This window comes from Argopecten irradians, chromosome 3 (genome assembly GCF_041381155.1).
Source record: "Argopecten irradians isolate NY chromosome 3, Ai_NY, whole genome shotgun sequence".
Lineage (NCBI taxonomy): Eukaryota > Metazoa > Mollusca > Bivalvia > Pectinida > Pectinidae > Argopecten > Argopecten irradians.
Genome location: NC_091136.1, coordinates 55,709,544 through 55,736,774, shown reverse-complemented (window position 1 = coordinate 55,736,774; position 27,231 = coordinate 55,709,544). Strand labels below are relative to the sequence as shown.

Below are 27,231 nucleotides of genomic sequence, written 5' to 3'. Positions count from 1 at the left end.
TAGTGTTTGCCGATGTGCAAAATGTTATGTTGATTCTATTTAGTTTAATTACTGTTTACAAGAAAATATCTGGTAATACCGTAAACAATTAAAAACATGTTTTATTGATAATGAAAACAGACAAATTTAACAGCACAAAAGTTTGTTATAACCATATATGGCAGTGAAATAAGAAAAAAATTTGTTAAATTCCAAGTGAAGAACATGATGTCAGTATTGACTAGATGTATTTAGGTCACCTGATCATGGGTTATGGTGACAAGTTTGTTGTCTGTTGTGTGTTAACTTTACTTGAACACAACAACTTAAGTAATATCCACCAAGCTTACTAGCTCTTCGCCTAGCACAAACACATTTGAAACTACCATACACCGACATCAAACCTTACATTCAGTCAGCCATTAAACACCATTGGCAACAAAGGTGGTCTACCGAAACAAACAATAAACTGTTTAAAATACAACCTACACTTAATCCTAACCTGTCCAGTCGGAGAGACCGCAGAGAGGAAGTTGTTCTCTCTCGGCTCCGAATTGGACACACATATTTTACACACTCCTATCTATTGAGAGGGGAGGATCCTCCTACATGCCATGCATGTGATTCTCCTCTCACAGTGGAGCATGTTTTATCCCATTGTATTGATTTTAAACACATACGAGATAAGTACTATGATGTCTCCGACATGTACACTTTGTTTCATGCCGTGAGACATAATCGTATTTTCAATTATCTCAAAGAGATCGGTATTTTAAACAAAATATGAACGTTTTCTCATCATATCATCGTATCAACTCAACATTTCATCGTTTCATCAACATTGTGCATGAGTTTTCTCATGTGTTTTAGCCAAAACTATTTTATCCCATGCAAACCTTTTTTTTATCAAATAAACGTTTACAATCTGTGTTTTAGTCCTTACTTGCCTTTTCTTACCCTGATCTTTTATCCTGATATTAATGCATGACTTGTAGTTTGGCCCTAAATGACCTTAGTTGTCGATGGGCCGTAAAACTCAAACAAACAAACAAACAAACAAAGTATTGAGAATATGCAGCTTAACATCTTACAGAGTTATTGCCCTTTGTAATAGTATTACAATTGGACTAAATCGCATGCTACATGATACCCGATAATGTTTGTGGGGGACTAGTTTCTCCTATGGTGATGGAAAGTAACTCGATCTATGTAATCTTCTCACTGACATGACATTAGCGCGAGATATCGTCCTTTGACGTCATTCCATCACCAATAGAAACAAAAAGTCCCGCACAAACGTTATAGGGTATCACGTGATAGTGAACTACTCCCATTGGTCATCACATGGACAGAGTTTGAATATTACTTGAATGAAAAAAGACATTTTAATTTTTCAAAAGTGGTAGGTGTAATTTAAATTTTGTTGGGTGTGCAGTTTCTCCTCTGAAATATTTTTCACTTTTCAATTAATATGTGGTAGTGGTCTATAAGAATACATGCATCACACCCAAGCACATAGATATATATGTATTTGTGTTGTGATTAGTGTGGTATTTCTTCATCCTGAATCTGTCCTGGTTGTTCTTCATTACTCTGGTCATCTTGTTCCTGGAATGGTGCATAGTGATCTCCGTGATATTGGTCTTTCAAATTGAGGCAGCAGTGTAGAGACCTGTGTACAATTTTAAATAAAGAAATCTGCCATAGAAATCCTAGTTATAAACAAGAGATCCCAGAGGGATCTTGGCGCCCACCAAAGATTAATCTATGTCTGACAAATGAAAGAGGGATCTTTTCTCTGCTTTTCAAACTTACACTTCTTTTTTCTGCTTTTCAAACTTTAAACTATCAAAATCCAAGATGGTGGTCGCAAAATGCAATAGGCAGAACTAGGGTCCTAGAGGAACCTACATATGATATTTGAGAACAATCCCTTCAATACTTTCTGAGAAATAGCGGTAACAAACTTTAACTATCAAAATCCAAGATGGCTACCGGTCGGCCATTTTGTTGACCGATCAGTCCCAAAATGCAATATGCACAACTGGGGTCCTAGGGGAACCTACATATGAAATTTGAGAAAGATCCCTTCAGTGCTTTCTGAGAAATAGCGGTAACAAACTTTAACTATCAAAATCCAAGATGGCTACCTGGCGGCCATCTTGTTGACTGATCAGTCCCAAAATGCAATATGCACAACTGGGGTCCTAGGGAAACCTACATATGAAATTTGAGAAAGATCCCTTCAGTGCTTTCTGAGAAATAGCGGTAACAAACTTTAACTATCAAAATCCAAGATGGCTACCTGGCGGCCATCTTGTTGACTGATCAGTCCCAAAATGCAATATGCACTACTGGGGTCCTAGGGGAACCTACATATAAAATTTGAGAACAATCCCTTCAATACTTTCTGAGAAATAGCGGTAACAAACTTTAACTATCAAAATCCAAGATGGCCACCGGTCGGCCATCTTGTTGACCGATCAGTCCCAAAATGCAATATGCACAACTGGGGTCCTAGGGGAACCTACATATGAAATTTGAGAAAGATCCCTTCAGTACTTTCTGAGAATTAGCGGTAACAAACTTTAACTATCAAAATCCAAGATGGCGGCTGGTCGGCCATCTTGTTGACCGATCAGTCCCAAAATGCAATATGCACAACTAGGGTCCTACGGGAACCTACATATGAAATTTGAGAAAGATCACTTCAATACTTTATGAGAAATAGCGGTAACAAACTTTAACTATCAAAATCCAAGATGGCTGCCTGGCGGCCATCTTGTTGACCGATCAGTCCCAAAATACAATATGCACAACTAGGGTCCTAGCGGAACCTACATATGAAATTTGAGAAAGATCCCTTCAGTACTTTCTGAGAATTAGCCGTAACAAACTTTAACTATCAAAATCCAAGATGGCGGCTGGTCGGCCATCTTGTTGACCGATCAGTCCCAAAATGCAATATGCACAACTAGGGTCCTAGGGGAACCTACATATGAAATTTGAGAAAGATCCCTTCAGTACTTTCTGAGAAATAGCGGTAACAAACTTCAACTATCAAAATCCAAGATGGCTGCCTGGCGGCCATCTTGTTGACCGATCAGTCCCAAAATACAATATGCACAACAAGGGTCCTAGGGGAACCTACATATGAAATTTGAGAAAGATCCCTTCAGTACTTTTAGAGAAATAGCGGTAACAAGAATTGTTAACGGACGGACGGACGGACGGACGGAAGGACGGACGGACGGACGGACGGAAGGACGGACGGACGACGGACCACGGACGAAAGGCGATTTGAATAGCCCACCATCTGATGATGGTGGGCTAAAAACCCCTCTTTATTAACTATAAATGTGTATACTAAAACACATCTACATAGATGTAAAATACAATTAAGAATGATTTACGTTCATATTTGCCAGAATGTATGCTGAATTCCACTTACAACAAAAGATACATAGGCCTTAATTGTCAACAAATTATAACTGCTACACAAAAACTTTTCTTATTCCCAAAAGGTTGTGTCATTAAATTTGGCCAAAATTTATTGATGCGTTTATGACTACAAATGTACTAGCTTTTTCAAAACAAATTCCTCATCTTCTACTATTGGAGCCCTGCCCCTCCTGCTCCAGAGAACTTTTTGTCTAGCAGTGATTGAAAGTAAAAGTTTACGCACGGCGGACGGTGCACAATGACAATAGGTCATCCTGACCCTTCGAGTCAGATGACCTAAGAATTTTAGTTTAAACAAGAGGGCCTGTATCGCTCACCTGGTTTGTAATGCCAAGTAATGTTCTGAATACATGTTGTATTGTTTACCTCTATTTCCCCTATTGGACCCCACCCCTCCTGCCCCCAGGGGGTCAGAGCCAAAACTTATACAAGTTCTGTTCCCCTTCCCCAAGCATGTTTGAGGCCAAATTGGTCACAATCCATGCAGAACTCTAGGACAAGTAGCGATTATTAGGATTTACCTCTAATTCCCCTACTGGGCCCCGCCCCTCCTGCCCCCAGGGGGTCAGAGCTAAAAATTAATACAAGTTCTGTTCCCGTTCCCCCAAGGATGTTTGGGGCCAAATTTGGTTACAATCCATGCAGAACTCTAGGACAAGTAGCGATTTATATGATTTACCTCTAATTCCCCTTTTGGGCGCCGCCCCTCCTGACACTAGGGGGTCAGAGCCAAAATTAATACAAGTTCTGTTCCCCTTCCCCCAAGGATGTTTGGGGCCAAATTTGGTTACAATCAATGCAGAACTCTAGGACAAGTAGCAATTTACAGGATTTACCTCTAGTTCCCTTTTTGGCCCCGCCCCTCCTGCCCCCGAGGGGTCAGAGCCAAAATTTATACAAATTCTGTTCCCCTTTCCCCAAGGATGTTTGTGGCCAAATATGGTTACATTACATGTAGAACTCTAGGACAAGTAGCGATTTATAGTATTTACCTCAAATTCCCCTATTGGACCCCGCCCCTCCTGCTCCCTGAGGGTCAGAGCCAAAATTTGTACAAGTTCTGTTCCCCTTCCCCCAAGGATGTTTGTGGCCAAATTTGGGCACAATTCATGCAGAACTCTAGGACAAGTAGCAATTTATAGGATTTACCTCAAATTCCCCTATTGGGCCCCGCCCCTCCTGTCCCTGGGAGGTCAGAGCCAAAATTTAAACAAGTTCTGTTTCCCTTCCCTCAAGGATGTTTGTGGCCAAATTTAGTGACAATCCGTGCAGAACTCTAAGACAAGTAGCGATTTATAGGATTTACCTTATGTGGCCCCGCCCCTCCTGCCCCCGGGGAGTCGGAGCAAAAAGTTATACAAGTTTAGTTCTGTTCCCCTTCCCTCAAGGGTGTTTGTGGCCAAATTTGGGCACAATTCATGCAGAACTCTAGGACAAGTAGCGAATTATAGAATTTACCTTTATTTCCCCTATTGGGCCGCGCCCCTCCTGCTCCCGGGGGGTCAGAGCCAAAATTTATACAAGTTCTGTTCCCCTTCCCCCAAGGATGTTTGTGGCCAAATTTAGTTACAATCCATGCAGAACTCGAACGCGATTTAAAGGAAATGTTGACGGCCGGACGGACGACGGACGCCACAACATGACATAAGCTAAAAATGGATTGGGTGTTCAGAATTACTGACTGGCCTTTTGCCTTTTGTTTTTTCCTTTTAAACAGGTGTCTTATAAGTGAGTGACAAAAGCAGTCTATATCTTCCTGACGAGTACTTGAATACATGTTGATTTGAGGATATTGACAGGTACTGCATCACAAAAAAAGAAAACCCAAGAGATCCCAGAGGGATCTTGGCGCCCATCAAAGAATGATCTATGTCTGACAAACGAAAGAGGGATCTTTTCTCTGCTTTTCAAACTTTTACTAAATAATACTAAAATTTGAGAAAGATCCTTTGAGTACTTTCTGAGATATGTTATAGTAACAAACTTCAATTATCAAAATCCTGTTGGACATCTTTTTGACCGATCAGTCCGAAAATGCAATATGCACAACTAAGGTCCTTGGGGAACTTGCATATAAAATTTGAGACAGATCCCTTCAGTACTTTCTGGGAAAAAGTGGTAACATGCTTCAACTCTCAAAATCCAAGATGGCGGCCTGTCTGCCATATTGTTCATCAATCGGTCCCAAAATGTAATATGCACAACTAGGGAAACCTACATGTGAAATTTGAGAAGAATCCCTTCAGCACTTTCTGCGAAATAGCGGAAACAAACTTTTACTATCAAAATCCAAGTTGGCCGCCTGTCGGCCATATTGTTGACCAATTGGTCCCAAAATGCAGTATGCACAACAAGACCCCTAGGGGAATCTAGATGTGAAATTTGAGAGATACTCCTTATGCACTTTCTGAGAAATAGCACAAACAAACTTTAACTATCAAAATCAAAGATGGCAGCCATTTTGTTGAACGATTGGTCCCTAAATGCAATATGCACAACTAGGGTCCTAGGGGAACCTACATATGAAATTTGAGAAACAGCTGTAACAAGAGTTGTTAACGGACATAAGAACGGACTGGCCACAGACGAAAAGTGATTTAAATAGCTAAAAAAAAGAAATTTAGAAGTGTGGCAATTCCGTAATCCTCCAATAAGTAGCCAATTTATTCCACTGTCTATCATGACTACAATGAATATTACTTAATAAACAACTGAAAAATTAACCAACAAAATATTTCATAATTAAAGTATATATAAATCTTTGCTAAGCAATAGATCATAAGTCTGCACTTAAATGACTATAAACATAATGCCCATCACAATCTTGCATGTAGTGAAATAAGATTTCCAACATAATCATGAATCTTCTTACCTTATACATGTATAAATGGTATAATACTTACATGATGATTACAAAAGCTATTCCTACAAGTCCGGCACCCAGGAGGAATGAAGACCCTTGATACAGATTTAACGTGGCAGAATATAAACTGTTGAAAAGGATTGTAGCAATGAGGCTGGCAACACTTTCAGCACTAGCCACCAGCCCAAACAAGCGTCCTGTAAATAGTAAACAGCTCAACGGTGTTGTCAATTTTGAGACATCAAAATGATGTAGGTAAAGTAGATGTCGTTTACTCCCACCTTCCGGTGATAGTAATATCACAAAAATAATATATCAATATGATGTCATTATCGATGGAAGGTGGGAGTAAACGACATCTACTGTAAATAATACTTTACCCACATCACATTTACTTGCAGATCAATAATCTGCTACCAATTCTAACATAATTTACATGCATGCTACCGACCTTATTGATGTATCGTCATATTTAACCACATTGACATTCCATGTAAAAGAGTGCCCTGGTTAATCCCAAGAAGTACCAGTAATTCAAATATAGGAATATAATAGAAATTTATAACTTTGCAGTATTTAGCCACAATAATCTTACTCAAGTAAAGAGAGGTAATGGAATTGGACATCCTCAATACTCCAGGGGCTACAATCACTGTCATTATATCCACCCGTGGAATATGTTATAGCAAAATTGAAGACTGTGTTTAACACCAGCTGAGTATATAGTTTTCACCCCTTAATGTACATCAAAAGAATTGAGTAATAGTACGCTGTGTTTGACTATGTTGTTTTGAAGTTGAGCGTCATTCTTCCTGTAATCTTCAAAGAAAATCTCTGCAGGCCTGTGATTGCTCAGCTTTTTTTCTCCTGAACTGCGTTCAGTAATTTAACGACAGTGATAGTAATCCCTGGAGTATTAAGAATGGGAATTGGATGACATGCATCCCAAACATGCTAACACCAAATACAAGAGGCCCATCGGCCTTAACGGTCATCTGACTATTAGTACAATACAACATAGTGTTTAAAGATTTTAGCCTATTTGATCTCTGTGACCTTGATTGAAGGTCAAGGTAATTCATTTGAACAAACTTGGTAGCCCTTCATCCCAGCATGCTACATGCTCAATATCAGTACCCTGGGCCTTCTGGTCCTTGAGAAGAAGTCATTTAAAGATTTTAGTCTATTTGCCACCCGTGACCTTAAATGAAGATCAAGGTCATTCATTTGAATAAACTTGATAGCCCTTCATCCAAGCATGCTGCATGCCCAATATCAGTACCCTTGGCCTTCTGGTTCTTGAGAAGAAGTCATTTAAAGATTTTAGCCTATTTGACCCTCGTGACCTTGAATGAAGGTCAAGGTCATTTATTTGAACAAACTTGGTAGCCCTTCATCCCAGCATGCCACAGGCCTAATATCAGGTTTCTGGGCCTCTTAGTTATTCACAAGAAGTTGTTTAAAGGATTTTTGCCTATTTGAACCCTGTGACCTTGAATGAAGGTCAAGGTCATTCATTTGAACAAACTCGGTAGTCCTTCATCCCAGCATCCTACAGGCCAAATAACAGTACCCTGGGCCTTCTGGTTCTTGAGAAGAAGTTGTTTAAAGATTTTAGCCTTTTTGACCCCTGTGACTTTGAATGAAGGTCAAGGTCATTCATTTGAACAAACTTGGTAGCCCTCCATCCCAGCAACCTACAGGCCAAATATGAGTACCCTGGGCCTTCCGGTTATTGAGAAGAAGTCGTTTGAATGAAAAGTTTACGCACAGTGCACGGCGCACGACGACGGACGGTGCATGATGACAATAGGTCATCCTGACCCTTCGGGTCAGATGACCTAATAAGCTGTTTTGCCTCTTTGTTGTTTACACTGAAAAGTTGAATCCTTATTTTGGTGACTTAACAAGAACCACTATCCTGCTGTTTCTATAGCTAGGTAGTATTTTCCCTAGCAAATGTGTGTTTCATTTCTTTTGATCGTTAGTTATATTAGCAGAATAACTCAGGGAAATTAAAACATACCTGATAATTCTTTATTTTTTAAAACAAACTTCTTTGGCAAATGAAATAAATGAAGTTGACAATAAATTAAGTAAAGCCACTTAGTTGTATATATTTATTTGTAATGGATCTGGCATACCTTGTTCATTGGTATCCACAAGACTGGACATTGAAGATCGGAGACCAGCTGATGGGAAACCTTGAAGGATACTGATTACAGGAACTGAACAAACCGTACAATTAAATTTTTTTAATTAAAGACGCTCCACCGCCAACAGAGCATAAATGATATTCATCATTTGAACAATAATTGGCGTTTAATCGTGTACATATATAAATGTCAAGTTAAGACAAAAAATCATATAAAATGATTTATTTTACATTTGGTGCATGCGTAATCAGTACTTCATACCATATAGGATATAGTGCCGCAGAATTTGTTCGGGATGCAATTAATTATTTTTCATATTTTTAGCTTGAAGTAAAATTAGAAGCTCAAACTTTTCAAAGGTGGCAATGGTATAAAGTAAGTAACTTTTGTAACTGAAGAAAAATACTAAATTGTCTGCTTCTGTTTTTAATTAAATAATAATCAAATAATTCACAAAATATTTTTACTTACTTAATTACATATTGTTACGAAATAATTTCATTTTTTAAATTGGCACCAGCGTATTACCCTTCTCATAAGTAACTTTTTTAAGTAAGTGGACTATTGAATGCACTCAAAATAATAGTTTATAGATATTTCCATAAATACTAGTGGCTGTGATATTAACTTAATGTTACCTTGGTAAATAAAAGCCAAGTGCCTAAAGGATTACAGCAAATAAAATTATTCAAATCCAATAATGTGAATGAAACAGAATGTTTGTTATAATAACAATGATTGCTAGTACATGTATATCTATTTTGTTACCTAGATATAACTGCCAGGACTGTGATGCAAGCCCTAGAAGTACAAGTCCTGTTGCTTTAGAGAATAAACCCATGAGAATCAAGATAGTGTCCTGGATTTGGAACTTGAATCGCAGGAATGGAAGTAGGGCAATCACAGTCAAACCTCTTCCAAAATTCTCTCCAGCTTTGAAAAACCCATATGTAGTCTGTGACCAATTAAATTGTGGCAGTTTTGTATACAGAAGAAGAATATCATTTTCTCCTAAAAAAAGGTGAAAAAGAAACCTTGAAATTTAATTCTTCCACAAGCTCATCAGTCTTATTAGGAAGACAGTGATATTCTTGCAGATAAAGATATAAAAGTTATTATTTATATTTACTAATTTCAAAATTTATTATTATTTTCCACTTATTGTATAGATAATTAGTATGAAAGCATATAATCAATGCAATCCCAACAGTTTATTTGGTAAAAGGAATCAATGAGTTTACCTGATGTGCAGATCATGAGGATCACTAAAACCAAAATTTCTAAAGTCAGGTAAACAAGAATGTTGGTTGGACGACGCTTGGAGACACATATCCAAGAATCCTTACAGAAAAGTCTTGTGTATGACCAGATGGATATGTCAGTCTCCTCCTGTGAAGGCCGGACATTCCCTAGCAAAAACACTGTGTAGAGTAACGCTAAAAACTGGATCACACAAATGAAAGAGAAGACAAAGTTAAAGCTTGTCTCATCAATGATTATCCCTGATATCAGAACTCCTGCAGTGCCAGACAGAAAAATCATAGCTTCAACAATACCTACTCGACTGGTTCTGTTCTGAGCACTAGACACATGGCCTATATAACTATATACAGACATCATCAAACCTATAAACCCACCAGTCATGCCGTTGATGATTTTACCAACAAGGATATATTTGATGGAGATATTTGTATGCGAGGATACAACTAAATTACACACAGTTAGCAGCATGTTACCAATGATCGTAAGCATCAATGGGATCTTGCGCCCCAAACGATCACCCCAGGGACCCAGGAACAAAGTGACCGTGATCACAGCAGGAATTGTGTAGGCTACATTCAGATACATTATCCAGCTTGACGCATCTTTTTGAACTGAACCTGCTTCCTTCTTCAATGTCTTGTTGCTGAGATTGTCACAAATATAGGTGAAATTGGAGAACTTTTCCAGACACACCCTTGTGTAGACAAGATCTTGGGATACAGGAAACTCCAGGAAAGAAGCAAACATGTACAGAAATAGAATGGGTTCCACTGTAGTCTTACGAAGCAGGCCAATGGTCTGTTCACAAAATGTCATCTTGATGGTCATGCACAACTCACAGCTAGATGTATATAGATTATTATTACCTCCTAGCAGGATTCCGAATGATTATATTGTCAATTTAGGAATTTCACACCTGGTGAAATAAAAGACATACATTAATATTACATTCATCATTGTAAATACAGTTTTGAAGAGATCCCACCATTTCCATGATATAATATACAGTTAATTATAAAATATTCTAATTGACACCGTACATGTAGTGATACATATCAATATAAATTACCTGGACCTGGTCTATTTCACGCAGTATGTATCTATTTGCATAATTTCAATTCTGAATGCAACAGCTGCGACACTATAAATTAAACATTTACTTCGTTCTAATGAATGCGTTCTATTATCACTGATAATTTACAATGCAGCAATGCACAGTAGTACCATATTATTGTCGCAGCTACCTGTAAGTTCATTAACTGATTGTTCAAAAATATCTACAGATTTAAAATAACCTTTCGGTCACCTACCCGGGTAAAACTGGTTTGTTAACATGATCGTCGAATGTTATCAACACATCAACCAGGCGCTATCAGTCCATGCATTATGCATGTTGCTGGAAAGGAGCTGAAGCGTGATGAACTAGGATACAATTGATAACCTCGAATATTTTCAAAAAATAACTCAAATATCCACGCATAAGAATGTGTTGACTAAAACACTCGGCAAAAATAGTAAAAGATAAAACAACATTTAAATTTTCGTCTGAAATTTATCGAAAATATCGGCGATTCAATTTTTTTTCTGCGCATGAAAAAATAACGCACTGTGTATCACATTCATTGTAAACTTCCGGTTTCTACTTTCAGTTTCGACTTGCAACAAGTGCGTACTTGTTTCAATCTAACACGGATATGAAAATCAAAATGTACCTCAATGATCAATGTAGTTTCCCAATTAAACTACTGGGAACGTTGATACATCTTTATTATACAAATGCATCACCAGGAAATCCTAAACCAAATGTAGTAATTCTGATAGCAGATGACCTGGGTATTGGAGATCTGAGTTGTTATGGAAGCCAAGTCGTCAAAACGAGGAGCATCGACACATTAGCAGCGCAAGGATTGAAATTTAACAGAATGTACTCAATGTCATCAGATACAGGCACAATGGCGGCAATCATAACTGGTAAATGATTATTGATTATATTAACCATATGTATTTAGCACGCTGATAAGTCAAAGACACACTATATATATAGACTAATATATAGAGAAAGTCTGGATATTTTTTTACAACACTTTGAACTAAATTACCCAATTTTGCGTCACGGAGGAGTTCCTTACCTTTCTCTATATATTAGTCTATAGTGGGTCTTTGACTTATCAGCGTGCTAAATACCTATGTATTAACCAGGAATTGTAATGAAAATATCAGATGTTATTTTATTGGTTGGTAGATTGTTTGGCGGTTTCCTTCCGTTGCAGTTATTTGGTTTGAGTTACATAATCTACTATATATTCTAAAGCAAACTATCGAATATCTTATTAAAAGAAAAAACTATTTGTATTTTGATTCAATAATTGATTACTTTTTCAGGTATGTACCCTGTAAGAAAGGGGCTTGGCAAAGGTAATCTAGGATGGTCATCTTTCTGGAGCCTTGCTCAGTCTGGTGGGCTTTCAGGCCAAGATCCGAACATTGCATCTCTCTATACATCTTCTTCAATGAAACACCACGCCATGTTTATGGGGAGGTGGGACCTCGGAGCAGGAGGCCAAGGACAACATCTACCAGGAAGTACAGGGTTTGTATCATTTTATGGGACACCAATGTCGCATAGTTCAGGATGCAGTTCAAATCAAACGTTCAGATTCACAGACTGGGATTTCTTTCTTCATTTGTTACGTCAAAACCAAATTGCAATTGCTTCAATAACATTAGCATGTTTACTACCAAGGCTGTTTGGAATCAAAAGAGAAGTATCCTTATTTCTGTTGATTGTGGTAGGAGGCCTATGTTTGGGTGTGTTGAGGATGTACTGTTGGATGGGTCCCTTGTCACCAAATAGTTGTGTATTGTACAGGGATAATGTCATCATTGAACAGCCTTATCAAGATGATAAAATGACACAACGTGTTACATTGGAGGCTGTTAACTATCTCAAGTATCGAAGATCAAAGACTTTCTTTCTAATGGTGTCTTATTCACAACCAAAATACCCAGCTTTCTCCTCAGATCAGTTCAAGAACAAGTCTGGTATAAGTCCATATTATGATGCGCTGTTGGAAATAGACTGGAGTGTTGGGAAAATATTACAAACTCTGGAAAATGAAGGTATATCAAATGAGACTGTCGTAATGTTTTTGTCAGATAATGGACCACAGTTGATAGACATATTTACAGGAAATAAAATTCATAGCAGTATGACTGGTCAAAACATTCTCCATAGTGGTCAAAAGAAAGTTACATTAAAGGGTGAAAAAGGGTCATCCTATGAGGGAGGAATTCGTGTCCCGGCTATGATAAGATGGCCAGGCCATATTCCTCCTGGCACGGAAACAGATGTTGTTGCTTCTGTTCTTGATATATTCCCAACGGTCATTGATATTTCAGAAATAAAAAAGAAATATCAATTTACTAAATTCGATGGTGAAAGCCTTGTTTCATTGTTCAAAAACCCTAAACAGAAAACTGATACTATTCACAGTAATTTGTTCCACATATGCGACCTATCAAAATCTGGTTCAGACTGGGCTGTTACTGCAGGAGATATCAAATTTCATTTCACTGAATGTACAAAGGATAAAGGATGCAAGTCACATGGAGCACCACTTGTCTACAACATTACAAATGATCCTGGTGAAACAGTGCCTTTGTCGGCCAAGGAGCATGCTGGAATTCTATACAACATACAACTAGATATGGCACATTCAAACTTAATGTTTAATGGTCCGGAAATCTCTCAAACATCACAATTCGATGAAATACCACTACCCTGGAATGTTCCATGTGCTAGAAAACATTTATTGTTTTGTTATAAAGAACTTGACCATAAAGAAAATTTTAATTCCTTAAATGGTGATTAAATTGTGTTGAAAATTGAATCTCATCCATTGTTATGATATCTTCTACAATATCTCTCTTTTTTAATATAAATATAATGGTTTTTTATGTTTTATCTAATTATAATGGATTTTTTTTAAGTCAAGAATGAAATAAAACAAACGATACATATATTTTAATCGTTTTGTTGTTTTAATTAGAACCTCTATTACAAGCACACCTTTGTTTTGATGACTTGTAATACTCATATATAATGTAGTGCTATAAATATATTCTTAAAATTCACACAGTGTTAAGTAACTGTCATATTTTAACAGTACTATGGCCTAAATGGTATGAACAGTACCACAAGCAGGTTTCGCAGATCTTTGGAACTAATGTATGAAGACAGAGATATGTTTTACTTTGAAATTCCTTTGATTTACAAGTAAAGCACACTCACTTAATTGAACATACACCATATTATGTTAAAATACACAGATTTTCATAAAGAACAATTGAGAATGGTGAAACTCCTAATTTGAGATTACTAGTGACAACCAAAATCAATAATGATTTGTGATGCAAATGATTTATGATCAATAATGCAAATATAAACATTGAACATTCACTCTCACTAACAATTACAATTATGTAACGTGCACTGTCATGTTTAATTACTGAAAAGCTATCAGATATTATGAGCGATAATTAGAGTTCTAGATGGATCTGACATACAATAGCACTATTCAATTGACACAGACCAAATAAGTTCCTATTAAACAGAATAAGCTACATGACTTGTATAATGGTACATCTACAGAATTCCCATCACAAATCATCATCCCTGCAATTTGCATCTATTATTATTATCTATGCATTCGCTGATAATTACAACAGTTAAGTAGACAGATACACAAGTTGATTGGATAACAATAAGAATATGACAATAAACTTAGCAGTTGTGCAATACAGCATAAAGATTCATGATAAATAATGTAGATAAAAATACCTGCACACAGCACCAGTTGCTATATACTGATAAATTAGCAATCCAATCTAAACCTTAAATGATTAATAACACCCAATGATGGATTCTAAAGATATTCAATATAAAGTAAATATCTCAACACCTTATTCTTTGTATCACAATTGTATTGCATCTCAAGGAATGTATTATGTCTACAGCAAATTCAACACCAGTGAATTAAATTTCTATGATTCCTCCTTCAATATTTGCAGACACTCTCACAATATGATATCTCCATAGCATAGCAAAAGTTTGATATGTCTCTAATGCAAGCAATCAACTCAAGCAGTGACTAAAACACTGTATTTTGTCTACAGGGAATAGCATAGTCTTGAACTGGTCTCTTACTTATACACACTGACAGTGTCAATTTCTTTATTGGTTAAACTTTGATAAGTGTCCCAAGAAAATAGATTTTAAGTGTCTCCAGTAAGTAAACCTCGATTATGGCCCCTTGATTGCCAACACACTTGTATGATGCCATCAGGATAACTGTGTCTCAAGTAAACAGACTTTCATAAGCTCTAACTACATACACTTCTTGAGCAAATAGCAACACACTTGCATGGTGTCTCCAGCAAAAGAATTTGATAGTTCCACCAGCGAACACACTTAGAGTGTGTATCCAGTTGCGCACACATCTACATTGGTATGGTGTCTTATGCCTGCAATGTTTACGAACACCATTCTGTGATGTATTGACGGATCACTTGAATTCTTGTATGGTATCACAACATACAGTTCCTCAGTGGGTCTGATAAATACTCCATCACTATAGAGACGGGAACATCACCATCGCACAAGAATTGTATCACCAGGCTCAATGGAGTAAAAGGATACTGCACGTAGATCATTGTCAAATTCTATTTCAACATTTTTCATCTAAAAAAAAATGGGAAAAAAAAATGGAGAAAAAAATAAAAATATATTGATGTAAAACATCATTGAAAGAAAATCATGTTCTGAATAATCACAGTTTACTAGAAATACTGTCTACAATGTAAACATTTACTTAATCAAACTGATCCGGTGTACATGTATGTTTTGCAATCATATACGGTATATGACTTTCAGGTCTGCAAAATGAAAAAGAAAAATGAAAACGAAATAAAAAAAAAAATGAAGACAAACAAACAAAACATGAAGACTAGGTACCTTTTTTGTTTCATAGGAAAGTTGTAGCTCTCTGTCATGCCACTTGAAGATTTTCTGGATTAAGGCCTTCAGTTTCTGGACTGTCATGGTTCCTGTTATAATGATCAAATCTTTATTATCATCCAAATCACCACCTGTATAGTGTATACCATAGGAATGTTGTATGTACTTTGATTTATTTTCTTTGAAATGAATTTTGTATCAGATTGCCAATCAACTTATCCATATGTAGACTTTATCAAATTACCTATGATAAATGTGTTTGCAGTCAAACCTGCCCACACACCCAAGGGACCAAGCAAAATGTTTTTATAGCCAAGTGTATATGGGACACATTGTGTTTACATTGACCATTTGGAACCCTGAAAAAGTGGTCATATTAAGCTGATGGTCTTTATACAGAGGTGGTTGCTAATGCAGGTTTGACTGCATTCTGTTACCAAGCACAGAATTGATCCTTAGAACATTTTTTTTCTGCAGGTGAACAGAGTTTACAGTTATGATGTTCTGTAGGTACATAACTGTGTAATTTGTTTGTAACAGTGCTGATAGATCTTACCTGGGATTTTCTTCTGCTTTGAACCTTTGTCTGGATCATAGGGACTGGTTATAGTAACAGCTAGGTCAGGTTAAGGGTTATGTAGGGTATAGCTAATCTAGGTCAACGATATGGAGGTCTACTACAGATATTGGCTTAGGAATAAATTGTTGTGATAGGATTACCATCACAAATGTATCTTTATTGTCAGAGATAAATTATAAAGTGGAATGCTTTGTCAAATAATGAACACTATTTGTTTTGGTTGCATTATCAGAGATCAGAAGAACTTCATCTGTCAGGCAATGTTCTGTCCACACATACCCGTATAATCTACGATATAATGAAAGGATACTGATTAAATTGTCTTTTAAGGATTTTTCCTTCTGCTTCATCTCAGAGTTTTCAGGAGGTCCGTACACTGTAACATAAAACACTCTTAACATGTCTACATAGTTTGCCCTTCAACAAATATCTGATGCTGTTTTACTCATTTGAAGTTTGTCTGTGTTCAAAAATCTCACACAGGATAGGCAAATTATCATATTACAGAATACAGTCATAGTTGATGTAATGAAAGATAAACAACATAGAACTAGTTAGCTACTATTGAGATCACAATTTAAATTAAAAAACAATGTTATATACTCCATAAATAATGAACATCAATTTATTAACATTGTTGAGATCAGCGTATATTAGAATATGGTTTAGTGAGATAATTGCTTTAGCTTCATCAGAGACACTCTGGTAAGTGTTTAAATTTCAATCTACCTTTTACAAACTCCTGGTAGCGTGGGTGTTCAGAAGTAAACTCTGAGCTTGGATTGTTTTTATTTTCATCCTGAGATCCTCCAGCTTTAATCCAGAGCTGGCCAAACCTTTTGAGGTAGTCTATCTCTGCTCCTCTCCTCTCCTTCTTGGTCACCTGATACATGTAAGATTCACTATCAGTTACATGTACAGGTATGTACATTTCTGGCAGTTAATTGCAAAGAGTAATTGATAGTATTTTTTGCTATAAGTTTTCTAAAGGTTGAAAATTGTTCTGAATTAACATATGCGGCAATTGTAAATTTCCATTGCAAACTGAGACAAGTTTAGTGCTAGAGGATGGAAGGCATGCATGATTAACCTCAATTCAACATTTCAATCATATTTGGAGACCTTTTACAATGCATACATTATATAGATTGAATTTAGAAATGACACCATATAATCCATACCTACAAAGAGCTATTGGGTACTTTTCTTTTGAATTATATTTCAACAAATAATGTTTGAAGATGTTTCATCTAATCATTTCCAGAAATTTTATGAGGTATTTAAAAGTTCTACAAGTACAGGTCTTCGAATCACATGTTGATTTATAACTGTCCACAAATTGTCCTTAAGCAGCCATGCTTAACTACATCAATCAATTTCAGAAAGGCATTTTATCAAGATTTTTCTAGTACCTTCCCTTATATACCCACTACTATATGTTTATAAAGAGCCAGAAAACCAAGGTAATGGAATGCATCATGGCTATAATTTTGCCTTACCTGAGTCCTGTTACAGTGCTCCAGACCAGCTATCTTAGCTACGATCAGTTGGCGAACTGTCTCCGGTATAGCTGTACCTAACAGTGGGTTTTGGATCATCTTGAGCTCTTTTAAACTTTTTAACTTGTTGAGTTCATTTATACTAGACCACTATTAAAAAGAAACTTAGAATTAAATCATAAAAGTTGAAGCCCATTTCATCAGAACAATCTATCACATCATTGTCCACAATCTGATTAAAAATACAGAACCTTATTACCACTATGTTTGATAAGAGGATCTGACAACATCCCATTAGGGGTCACATTGAGATGACCTTTGGAAGTGGCCTATCAAATTTCTGCTGCCATAGTCTTGACTGGGGACGAAAATAATTGAAAAAGTTGTCAGAATTATTTTTGTATACATAGTCATTTCACCCAAAGAGCACAACACCGCGAAATGTGTACACATGTATACTTGGACAAAATAGCACTTACAATTGAAGTATCAAAGTGTAAAAAAAGCATTTACTCTGACGTACAGATGGTATAAAGTTCATCTGAACATGACCCCTTATTGTCATATCCTTTACTGATCAGAGCAGTTAAAAGGATCTGTATTTTAATCATATTGCATTAATATACCAATTGAAGTAGCAAATTTAATTGTTCAAATATTGATATGAAAGCATAAATTGAAATTTGTTTTGCCTTTCAATTGCTCCTAAACTTTTTCATTTCTGAAAATAGACAGGAGAACTGCGATGGTGGCCATAGAGTAAAATGACTTTAGTAATTATGTAATAATAGTAGGCCTTGTAAACAAAGTTTTAACCATGTCCAAAATTATCAAATAACAAAAGCATAAGAAATATAGAAGCCTCTAAATTAAGAGTTTAAAGTTCCCATAAAGTAGAAGACCATGATTGATATTAGAAATGGCAGAAAACCACACAATAGTGACTTACTTCCGATATTTTGTTGTTGTTGACACATAGATACTTTAGAGCTTTGAAGTGTTGACTTATTTCACCAAAATTTACATCTTGGAAGGTTATAATCTCAATGTTGTTGTCACTCACAATTAGACTTTCTAACCTGTAACAAAGAAATCAATTCAAGTCTCTATGTAATAAAAATAGAATAATCTTATTGTGATAGTTTCAGTCAGCACTGGGCTCTGTTCAAAAAGATGCAGCAATCTTTATTATTATCAATCCACTTGTATGTTTCAGGAGGATAAGTGTGTAAGGTGTCAATTCAATGGATCAACTTGCAGAGTTTAGAAATATCATTATTATCATTTAAAAGAAAAAAAAACATTTCATGAACAGAAACCTTGTGTCAATAGTTTTCTATATGACATTCAAAACAGCAGATTTTGTTTGTGACCTTGATATTTTGATTTTGTTTTAATTGGCTGTCGTTGGCTATCACTTTTCCAGTTGACTAACTTTGGCTATTAGTTTTCAAGTTAATTGGCTGCCGTTGGCTATTACTTTTCCAGTTGACTAACTTTGGCTATTACTTTTCAAGTTGACATACTCTGGATATAACTTTTCCAGTTGCCTTACTTTAGCTATTATTTTTCCAGTTGACTTACTCTGGATATTACTTTTCCAGTGGACTAACATTGGCTATCATTTTTCCAGTGGAAATACTCTGGCTATTACTTTTCCAGTTGCCTTTCTTTGGCTATCATTTTTCCATTTGACTTACTCTGGATATAACTTTTTCAGTTCTCTTACTTTTGCTATTATTTTTCCAGTTGACTTACTTTGGCTTTTATTTTTCCAGCTAATATTTCATGAAATTGGATATTGGATACTATCTTTTCAATGGACTTACTACAATGGTTATTATTTTTTCCAGTTGACATACTATGGCTATTTCTTTTCCAGTTGACTTACTCTGGCTATTACTTTTCACAGTTGACTAACTTTGGCTATTATTTTTCTAGTTGACTTACTTTGTTTTATACTTTTACTTTTCCAACTTTGGCTATTATTTTTCCTAGTTGATTTATACTATGGATATAACTTTTCCAGTTGACTTACTCTAAATATTACTTTTGCCTAGTTGACTACTTGGCTATTATTTTTCTCCAGTTGACTTACTTTGGTTATAATTTTTTCCAGTTGACTTACTCTGGATATAACTTTTCCAGTTGACTTACTATGGCTATTGTTTTTCCAGTTGACATACTCTGGAAATAAATTTTCTAGTTGACTAACTTTTGCTATTTATTATTTTTCCAGTTGACTTACTCTGGATATCACTTTTCCAGTTGATTAACTTTGGCTATTATTTTTTCCAGTTGACTTACTCTGGATATCACTTTTCCAGTTTACTTACTCTGGATATTACTTTTCCAGTTGACTTACTTTGACTATTACTTTTCCAGTTGACTTACTATGGCTAATATTTTTCCAGTTGACTTACTATGGCTAATATTTTTCCAGTTGACATACTCTGGATATTACTTTTGCTGTTGAGTAACTTTGGCTATTATTTTTCCAGTTGACTTACTTTGGTAAACGACTGAGATGTAGGACCTGTGACCAGGATTGTACACTATTTGACTCTAAGTTGATAAGACTAAGGTTCTGTAGGCGACCTTGAGGATCAGACAATTGTGTTATGTCATTAAAACAGATGTGTAATTGTTCTAGAAGACGAAACATTACACTGGAATCCAGTATCTGAAAATGGAAGAAAAACATGAAATTAACCACATATGCTAGTATCATAAAATCATCAAGCTGTTATATATGCCAACATGCCCTAACTCTTTTCATAGACTGGTTTATGCAGAGAAATCGAGGCTAAATGAGTCACACTTATTTTTCTAGTACAATTCATACCATCCATGTTAATAGATTAGTTTAGTTTTTTTAATTAGTTTAACGTCCTATTAACAGCCAGGGGCATGTAAGGACGTGCCAGGATTGTTGGTGGAGAAAAGCCGGAGTACCCGTAGAAAAAACCACCGACCAGGCGTCATTACCTGGCAACCGCCCCATATGGGATTCAAATTTGCAACCCAGAGGTGGAGGGCTTGTGGTAATATGTTGAGACATCTTAACCACTCGGCCACCGCGGCCCCCATAGTGGAAGAGTATGCCAAATATTGTGTCTAGGTTATGTTATGTTCCAAAAGGAAACAATTATCGGCATCAAATTTATTATTGTGTACACTCCTAAGAAATATTCTTTATTCAAAGCTTGTACTTTTGAGTTCCATAAGTCAATAGAATCTACACTTGAACTCCTGAGTTAACAGAGAGTCAGTAGATGTGTATACATGTACCTGTTGCCAGCTGTACGATATCCTGTTCAGATACAACACTTTTACACTGGAGAATGCTGACTGTAATTCCTCTGGATTAGGTGGAAGGATTAATTTATTTTTACTGAAAAATGAAATGTGCATATGAATTCAATACTTGACTAGTAGTAAGTACAATTTTACATAAAAATTGAAGTATTGCTAAAAAATCAGTTCATCATATGGAAATTAAGACCAAATTTCTTGAAGAAAATTTATGAAACCTCACTGAACATAAGTAAATATAAGTTTTGTGATAAATAACATAGATTTGTTCCTTCCATTATTTCGATTGTAGTTTTGCAGTGGAGGTGTATTACCTGACATTGAGACTCCTCAGTTCTGGCAGACACTCAGTGATAGCTGCTACTTTACACCAGGAAGGTAACAGATTACGAGATACATCCAGCTCTTCTATACTACAGCCATGTGTCCGTAACTCAGAGGCATGAGGTCCGACACCATACACATACATATCACGCACCACAACCTCTACCAGGCTGGACAGCTGGCTGCAAAAGATATAAAACACACATATAATGGACAGCCGGCTTCAAGACAACACTAGTGTACTGAGGGAACACATATACATTGGGCAGCAAATATATGGAATACTTACAAACTTGTATTGGTACTTTGGATACCATAAAATATTGATATATTAATTGACCAGCATGGTTTCTGGCATCACTATGGTTTACTGAACAGCTACATTAATGAACTACAACCAATATAGTATATAATACCTTGACACTACCCTAACATTTCAGTTTTTAGGTAACTAGGGGTTTAGAGGCACAGGGCTAGTGATAAAATGTCAACACATTTTTTAACCTTTCTGCCACTAGAGATCAGTATAAGTTTCTACAAAAATGAAATAAATCAAATCAAGCTTTGTTGATGGCAGTGTGAAAGAACAGAATTATTATTATGGTAGGAAAGATGTTTTACCTCTGTTTTTTGTTAACAGACTTGGCGCCAACCATTTCCACTACAGTTTTTTTCTTCTTGTTATCAAGAACAAAAAGTTCATCTGTTATAACTCCTGCTTCTTCTCCTTGCTCATCTCCGTAGCGATCCCTAAAGGCATCATAGAAACTCACACCCATATTTACTTTCTTTGGACGAACAAAAGATCCTCCAGTGGGATGCCTTAAAAAGAATTGTAACCATTACGAATTATCGCTTTCTGGATTCAGTAATACACACCAAATCCTTCTTTTTTCAAAATGTTCAATAGATTTATTTTCAAAAATCATCATGGTACCTCAATGACCTTTGATATAAATTTTGATTACTGTAGTATAATCCAAAATCTATCTAAATCATATAAGATTTAGTTATATCACTCCCCATGTACTGCCCACTCTTTTTGTCATTCACTAAATGGTAAATCCATAGTATTCAGGAACATATCAATAGACCTGTGTCATATAATGTATAATCATGTAAATTAAAGCCATGCTAATTCAATAGACTTATTTTACTTCAGAAGGTTGAACTACATAGTGATAAAGTTCTGTATTACTTCCAAAATGTTTTTATTAAACTTCCTCAATAATGATAAAATTTACATTTGGAATATGCTACACATATACAAAAGTAACATTTCCCTGACAGTACTACACAATGATAAGAATTATTTCTCTGCTATTCCCTATTCTGAAAGCTTCCCTTTATGATTATAATTATCTGTCACTCCAGTTGTACCTACACAAAATTTAGGTATTCATCAATAACAATGCTACAATATTGTTTCCTTCTAAAATTGATATTTGAAATAACAATGAAGCATGGTTTCCTTCCATGTTTGATATACTTCCTGATGTATTGGTCCCATGTGTTCCATTTCCTTAGTACTGAGGTATTATTTCCCTTCACATATTTTATATATACAATTAATTACTATATAGAGATCTATTGTTTCCTTTTATATTAATTATTTACTTAATCAATACTAATATTGAAATATTGTTTCCTTTGATTTGTTTGATACTTACACAATGCTGAAATATTGTTTCCCTTCATGTGTTCCATTGTGCTTCCCTCTTGAAGGATCATCCCATTCTACTCCAATCCAGGAATCTGCATAAAACACAAAATAAATAAATAAATCAAAGTGCCAAGGTCACTCATAGATGTTGTGAATGAATAACTCAAACAAAGGAATAAAGAAATTGGTTTTGCATTTAAATATTGAATTTAGTATACTAAGTGTATAGTGTAAAATTAGGTAGTTAAACAAAATATATTTATGGTACATCATATTTATTTTATGATATTTAAAGTTGATTCAAGAACAATAAGTTGAATAACTCATTTTCCTGAAGTAAATTTTATATTTAAAATTTTGAATTATTTCTGAAATAACGATTTCAACACCAATAAAACCGGTCAGAATCTGAGTATCATTTTTTTTATGATTCTTTATTAATTACTAAAATAATCAATTTCATCAATATCTCTTCAAACATTTAAGAATATTTTCGGAAAAAATATAACATCAGAAATACATGTATTACCATTTCCGGGTATGTTTTGGTTCCCTTTCTAAAAAAATAACATGGGTTGCTTTGACGACTTTTGACTAATAAATCACGGCCAGATACTTTTGCCAAATAAAAGGTACATTATTTCGTTACGTATAACACTCAGATTTATTTTAAATTCACAAGATCGCTAGTCGGTAACATCAAAAAAACTTCATGTAATGCATCGGACTTAAGCAAGTCTTCGAAAGACGCAGAAACTGGTTGGCGACATATTATCGCGAAGAACATGTATATTATCATGATTTTTGCTTTGCCGAATTTTGAATAATAATAAATTATGGCCAGATATTTAAGTCAAATAAAAGGTACATTATTTGGTTACTTAATTTATAACACTCAAATTTCTTTTTAATTTATAAGAACGATAACCTCAAGAAAACTAGATGCAATGCATCGGACTTTAGCAAGTCTTCGTAAGGTGTATATTACACGACAATATAAGTTCATTTGTCACCTTTAGTTGCTAGTACATATAAAGATCTATATTATCATTATATTTTGTAAGTTTATGTTGATATATCTTGTACTTTTTTCCTTTCAATATAACGCAGTTGTTGATAAACTTTTAATGCGCATTGATATCACCAGATATAGTTCGTCAATGCAACCACATTAAAAAACTCTATAACCGTTATAAGAACTTTCTTTTGCAATTATCTTCCTAACATTTCATTACATTAATCGATCAGTAGCATGAATTACGTAAAATTGAAATAGACATACACAATCCAAAATCGACCGAAAGTCTGCCGCGGAGGAAGACATCGAAGAAGGCGTTGTTCGTGATTTTTGGGACCATACATGATGCGTAGGGATACATAAATCATAGAGTCATATTCAAACTGAACACTTAATTCATACCGTCTATAGAGTATATGTATGTACAAATTTAATGTTTGTAGTTTTGAATACTAAGGTTCGATTTATTCATACTATTGAGTAATATGTAAAATGAACAAAACAACATTTAATTTTCATCGCGGAGTGGTTTTATTGTTTAGATGTGCACAGGCTGGCCCAGCGTACCTAAGAATGCTGTTTCACAGCATCAAAAATGTCATCATTATCATACATCTTTATCACCAGCAGCAGCAGCAATCCTCAACACGTTTTCGCTGTATACTCTTACCTTTGGTATTACCGGTACTAGTAACTTCCCCAAATTAATGGACAGTTAGAACTCTCACCTTTAGTTTTAGTGACTTGCCCAAATTAACAGACAGTTAGAACTCTCACCTTTAGTATTAGTGACTTGCCCAAATTAACTGACAGTTAGAACTCTCACCTTTAGTATTAGTGACTTGCCCAAATTAACTGACAGTTAGAACTCTCACCTTTAGTATTAGTGACTTGCCCAAATTAACGGACAGTTAGAACTCTCACCTTTGGTATTAGTGACTTGCCCAAATTAACTGACAGTTAGAACTCTCACCTTTAGTATTAGTGACTTGCCCAAATTAACTGACAGTTAGAACTCTCACCTTTAGTATTAGTGACTTGCCCAAATTAACGGACAGTTAGAACTCTCACCTTTAGTATTAGTGACTTGCCCAAAATAACGGACAGTTAGAACTCTCACCTTTAGTATTAGTGACTTGCCCAAATTAACGGACAGTTAGAACTCTCACCTTTAGTATTAGTGACTTGCCCAAAATAACGGACAGTTAGAACTCTCACCTTTAGTATTAGTGACTTGCCCAAATTAACTGACAGTTAGAACTCTCACCTTTAGTATTAGTGACTTGCCAAAATTAACGGACAGTTAGAACTCTCACCTTTAGTATTAGTGACTTCCCCAATGTAGCGGACAGTTGCAAAGTGACCATCATAGATAATTCTATCTCCTAACTGGAGAGGAACTCCATCATTACGAGGGACCTCCATCAGGTTCTCTTCAGGATGAGGTCAATACCTGCTGGATGGAGATATGAATAATATTATTCTACATCATACTAGAGGAAATAAAAAATCCAACAAACCTGACATGAACTCTGAAATAACAATTTGATATGAGTTTTCAACATATTTTTCCAAGTGTCTTTGAATTGAATCATTATCCTACCAATGGTACATATTTATATTGACGACAACGTTCTTCTTCTTCTTCCAATTTAAGGGACAGACTCAAAGGTTTGAGTGGTTTTGTCCCTGGGAGGTGGCATCAATACATTATATATGTTTTGTTTTTTTGGTTTTTTTTTTTATAGTTTGGAAGTTTCGATATTTTTGTATGTTGACCATGGCCATGGTGAAGTATGAGTGTATATATAAGCGAGTGAAATTATAGAATGTTAAATACTTTAATTACCAGTGAATGCTTATTGTTATGTAATGAATTGTCGTGTTTGTGCACGTGGCTACCGGAAGGGCCACATATCTATATATATTCTACTTTCACTTTCAGTTCTATCCTTTGTTTCTATTCGTTGTTTCTAAACTATCCTTTTATTGGACCGGGACACTATAAAAGAACGTGTCTCCTTTTATTTCATCAGTCTGTATAAGCTTTCCTGTCTGAGCAGACTCACTCCTCTCTCAATTCTTGTCTCTATGTGTAGAGTGTGTGTTTGTTGTCGGGAGTAGCTATGTATTAGCTGACCTTTGAATGGTGTATTGTGCACGTGCAATGTTGTATTTTAACATACGCGGTTTGAGTGGGGCTTTGTGTCATGTATATATATTATGAGTCTTTCTACATGTTTGTATATAATAAATAACATTCTAATGTATTTCTGTTGTTCGTTGTAATTGCTTCACGGAACCCCAAATAGAACCTGGGTAGACGAGGTCACTCCTCCTACATATATAGATAAAAACAGGCTGTGTGTATTATTATAGGAGATTGTGTCTAGCCAGGGTTGTCTGGAACTTGTCCAGGACAGGCTCCTGAGCTAGAGATGTTGGTAGTGAGTTTCACACGATGATGGTACGAGGGAAGAATGAAAATTTGTAGAGGTTTTTGTTAGAAGGTATCTGATATAATCTGTGTTCTCCTGTCGCCTGATGTTATATGTTGCGATGGGTCAATATCCACATGCTTACTTATGATTTTGTGTAGCATGGTAATTCTGGCTTTGGCTCTTCCTGTAGCAGGGGTTCGCAGTTTAAAGACGTCATTATGTTGGTGACACAACCTGGTTCCCTATTTCTATATTGGTTGTAAACATACCTTGCAGCCCTTCTCTGGATGTTTTCGAGTGCTAGGATTTGATCTGATGTGTATGGATCTCAGCAGGATGCTGCATATTCGAGAGATGGTCTTACAAGTTTAGTGTATGTGGCTGCTTTTACTTTTCCTTGTGCATGATGACATATTGCGTCTAACAGTCTGAAGAATCATAAAGTTTTGTTGGCCTTATTTGCTATGATACCGTTACAAGCATATACGTTACCTGGTGATGAAATTAGTATGTTTCCATATAGTAACCTATACTATAACATAGTTTCTTCGTGATTGTCACTAACACTCAAAATCAGAAGGATTAGACAACTAGGTCCTAGCCTACAGAACAACCGGCGAGTGTCTTGAAGTATTTTGCAATATTCATGAAT

General features: G+C 35.8%; 3 protein-coding genes across 4 annotated transcripts; 1 reads left to right on the top strand and 2 right to left on the bottom strand.

The window, feature by feature from the left end:
- Positions 1 to 83: 83 nt before the first annotated feature.
- LOC138319142 (proton-coupled folate transporter-like) lies at positions 84 to 11,146 on the bottom strand. Its single transcript, XM_069262084.1, has 6 exons — positions 11,034 to 11,146; positions 9,702 to 10,639; positions 9,229 to 9,471; positions 8,449 to 8,532; positions 6,345 to 6,501; positions 84 to 1,651 (listed from the first exon to the last, which is right to left on the bottom strand). The coding sequence occupies exons 2-6, from the start codon at positions 10,549 to 10,551 to the stop codon at positions 1,522 to 1,524; spliced, it is 1,464 nt and encodes a 487-aa protein (XP_069118185.1). The 5' UTR covers positions 10,552 to 10,639; positions 11,034 to 11,146; the 3' UTR covers positions 84 to 1,521.
- Positions 11,147 to 11,365: 219 nt separating this feature from the next.
- On the top strand, positions 11,366 to 13,733 carry LOC138319140 (steryl-sulfatase-like). The gene is made up of 2 exons (XM_069262081.1): positions 11,366 to 11,694; positions 12,106 to 13,733. Exons 1-2 carry the CDS (start codon positions 11,418 to 11,420, stop codon positions 13,593 to 13,595), a joined length of 1,767 nt encoding a protein of 588 aa, XP_069118182.1. The 5' UTR covers positions 11,366 to 11,417; the 3' UTR covers positions 13,596 to 13,733.
- Positions 13,734 to 13,743: 10 nt separating this feature from the next.
- LOC138319141 (tubulin-specific chaperone E-like) lies at positions 13,744 to 27,225 on the bottom strand. 2 transcript variants are annotated; one of them, XM_069262082.1, is made up of 14 exons: positions 27,072 to 27,225; positions 25,455 to 25,594; positions 23,128 to 23,212; positions 22,079 to 22,279; positions 21,448 to 21,639; positions 21,110 to 21,212; positions 20,329 to 20,501; positions 18,768 to 18,897; positions 17,819 to 17,968; positions 17,049 to 17,202; positions 16,630 to 16,695; positions 16,296 to 16,355; positions 15,737 to 15,828; positions 13,744 to 15,463 (listed from the first exon to the last, which is right to left on the bottom strand). In XM_069262082.1, exons 2-14 carry the CDS (start codon positions 25,561 to 25,563, stop codon positions 15,371 to 15,373), a joined length of 1,608 nt encoding a protein of 535 aa, XP_069118183.1. In that variant the 5' UTR covers positions 25,564 to 25,594; positions 27,072 to 27,225; the 3' UTR covers positions 13,744 to 15,370. The 2 variants fall into 2 exon arrangements, with proteins under 2 accessions (XP_069118183.1, XP_069118184.1); XM_069262083.1 differs by having other exon boundaries at positions 25,455 to 25,591.
- Between the last annotated feature and the right edge of the window lie 6 nt (positions 27,226 to 27,231).

Excerpts from the sequence above, each read along its gene's own strand:
- LOC138319142 (XM_069262084.1), bottom strand. The coding sequence starts at position 10,551 with ATGACCATCAAGATGACATTTTGTGAACAGACCATTGGCCTGCTTCGT. Across the intron at positions 9,472-9,701 it reads CCTCATGATCTGCACATCAG|GAGAAAATGATATTCTTCTT; the intron begins GTAAACTCATTG and ends ACCTTTTTTTAG. Across the intron at positions 1,652-6,344 it reads ATAGCTTTTGTAATCATCAT|GTCTCTACACTGCTGCCTCA; the intron begins GTAAGTATTATA and ends AATTGTACACAG.
- LOC138319140 (XM_069262081.1), top strand. The coding sequence starts at position 11,418 with ATGAAAATCAAAATGTACCTCAATGATCAATGTAGTTTCCCAATTAAA. Across the intron at positions 11,695-12,105 it reads AATGGCGGCAATCATAACTG|GTATGTACCCTGTAAGAAAG; the intron begins GTAAATGATTAT and ends TTACTTTTTCAG.
- LOC138319141 (XM_069262082.1), bottom strand. The coding sequence starts at position 25,563 with ATGGAGGTCCCTCGTAATGATGGAGTTCCTCTCCAGTTAGGAGATAGA. Across the intron at positions 23,213-25,454 it reads GGAAGTCACTAATACTAAAG|ATTCCTGGATTGGAGTAGAA; the intron begins GTGAGAGTTCTA and ends TGTTTTATGCAG. Across the intron at positions 17,969-18,767 it reads ACAACAACAAAATATCGGAA|TGGTCTAGTATAAATGAACT; the intron begins GTAAGTCACTAT and ends TCTTTTTAATAG.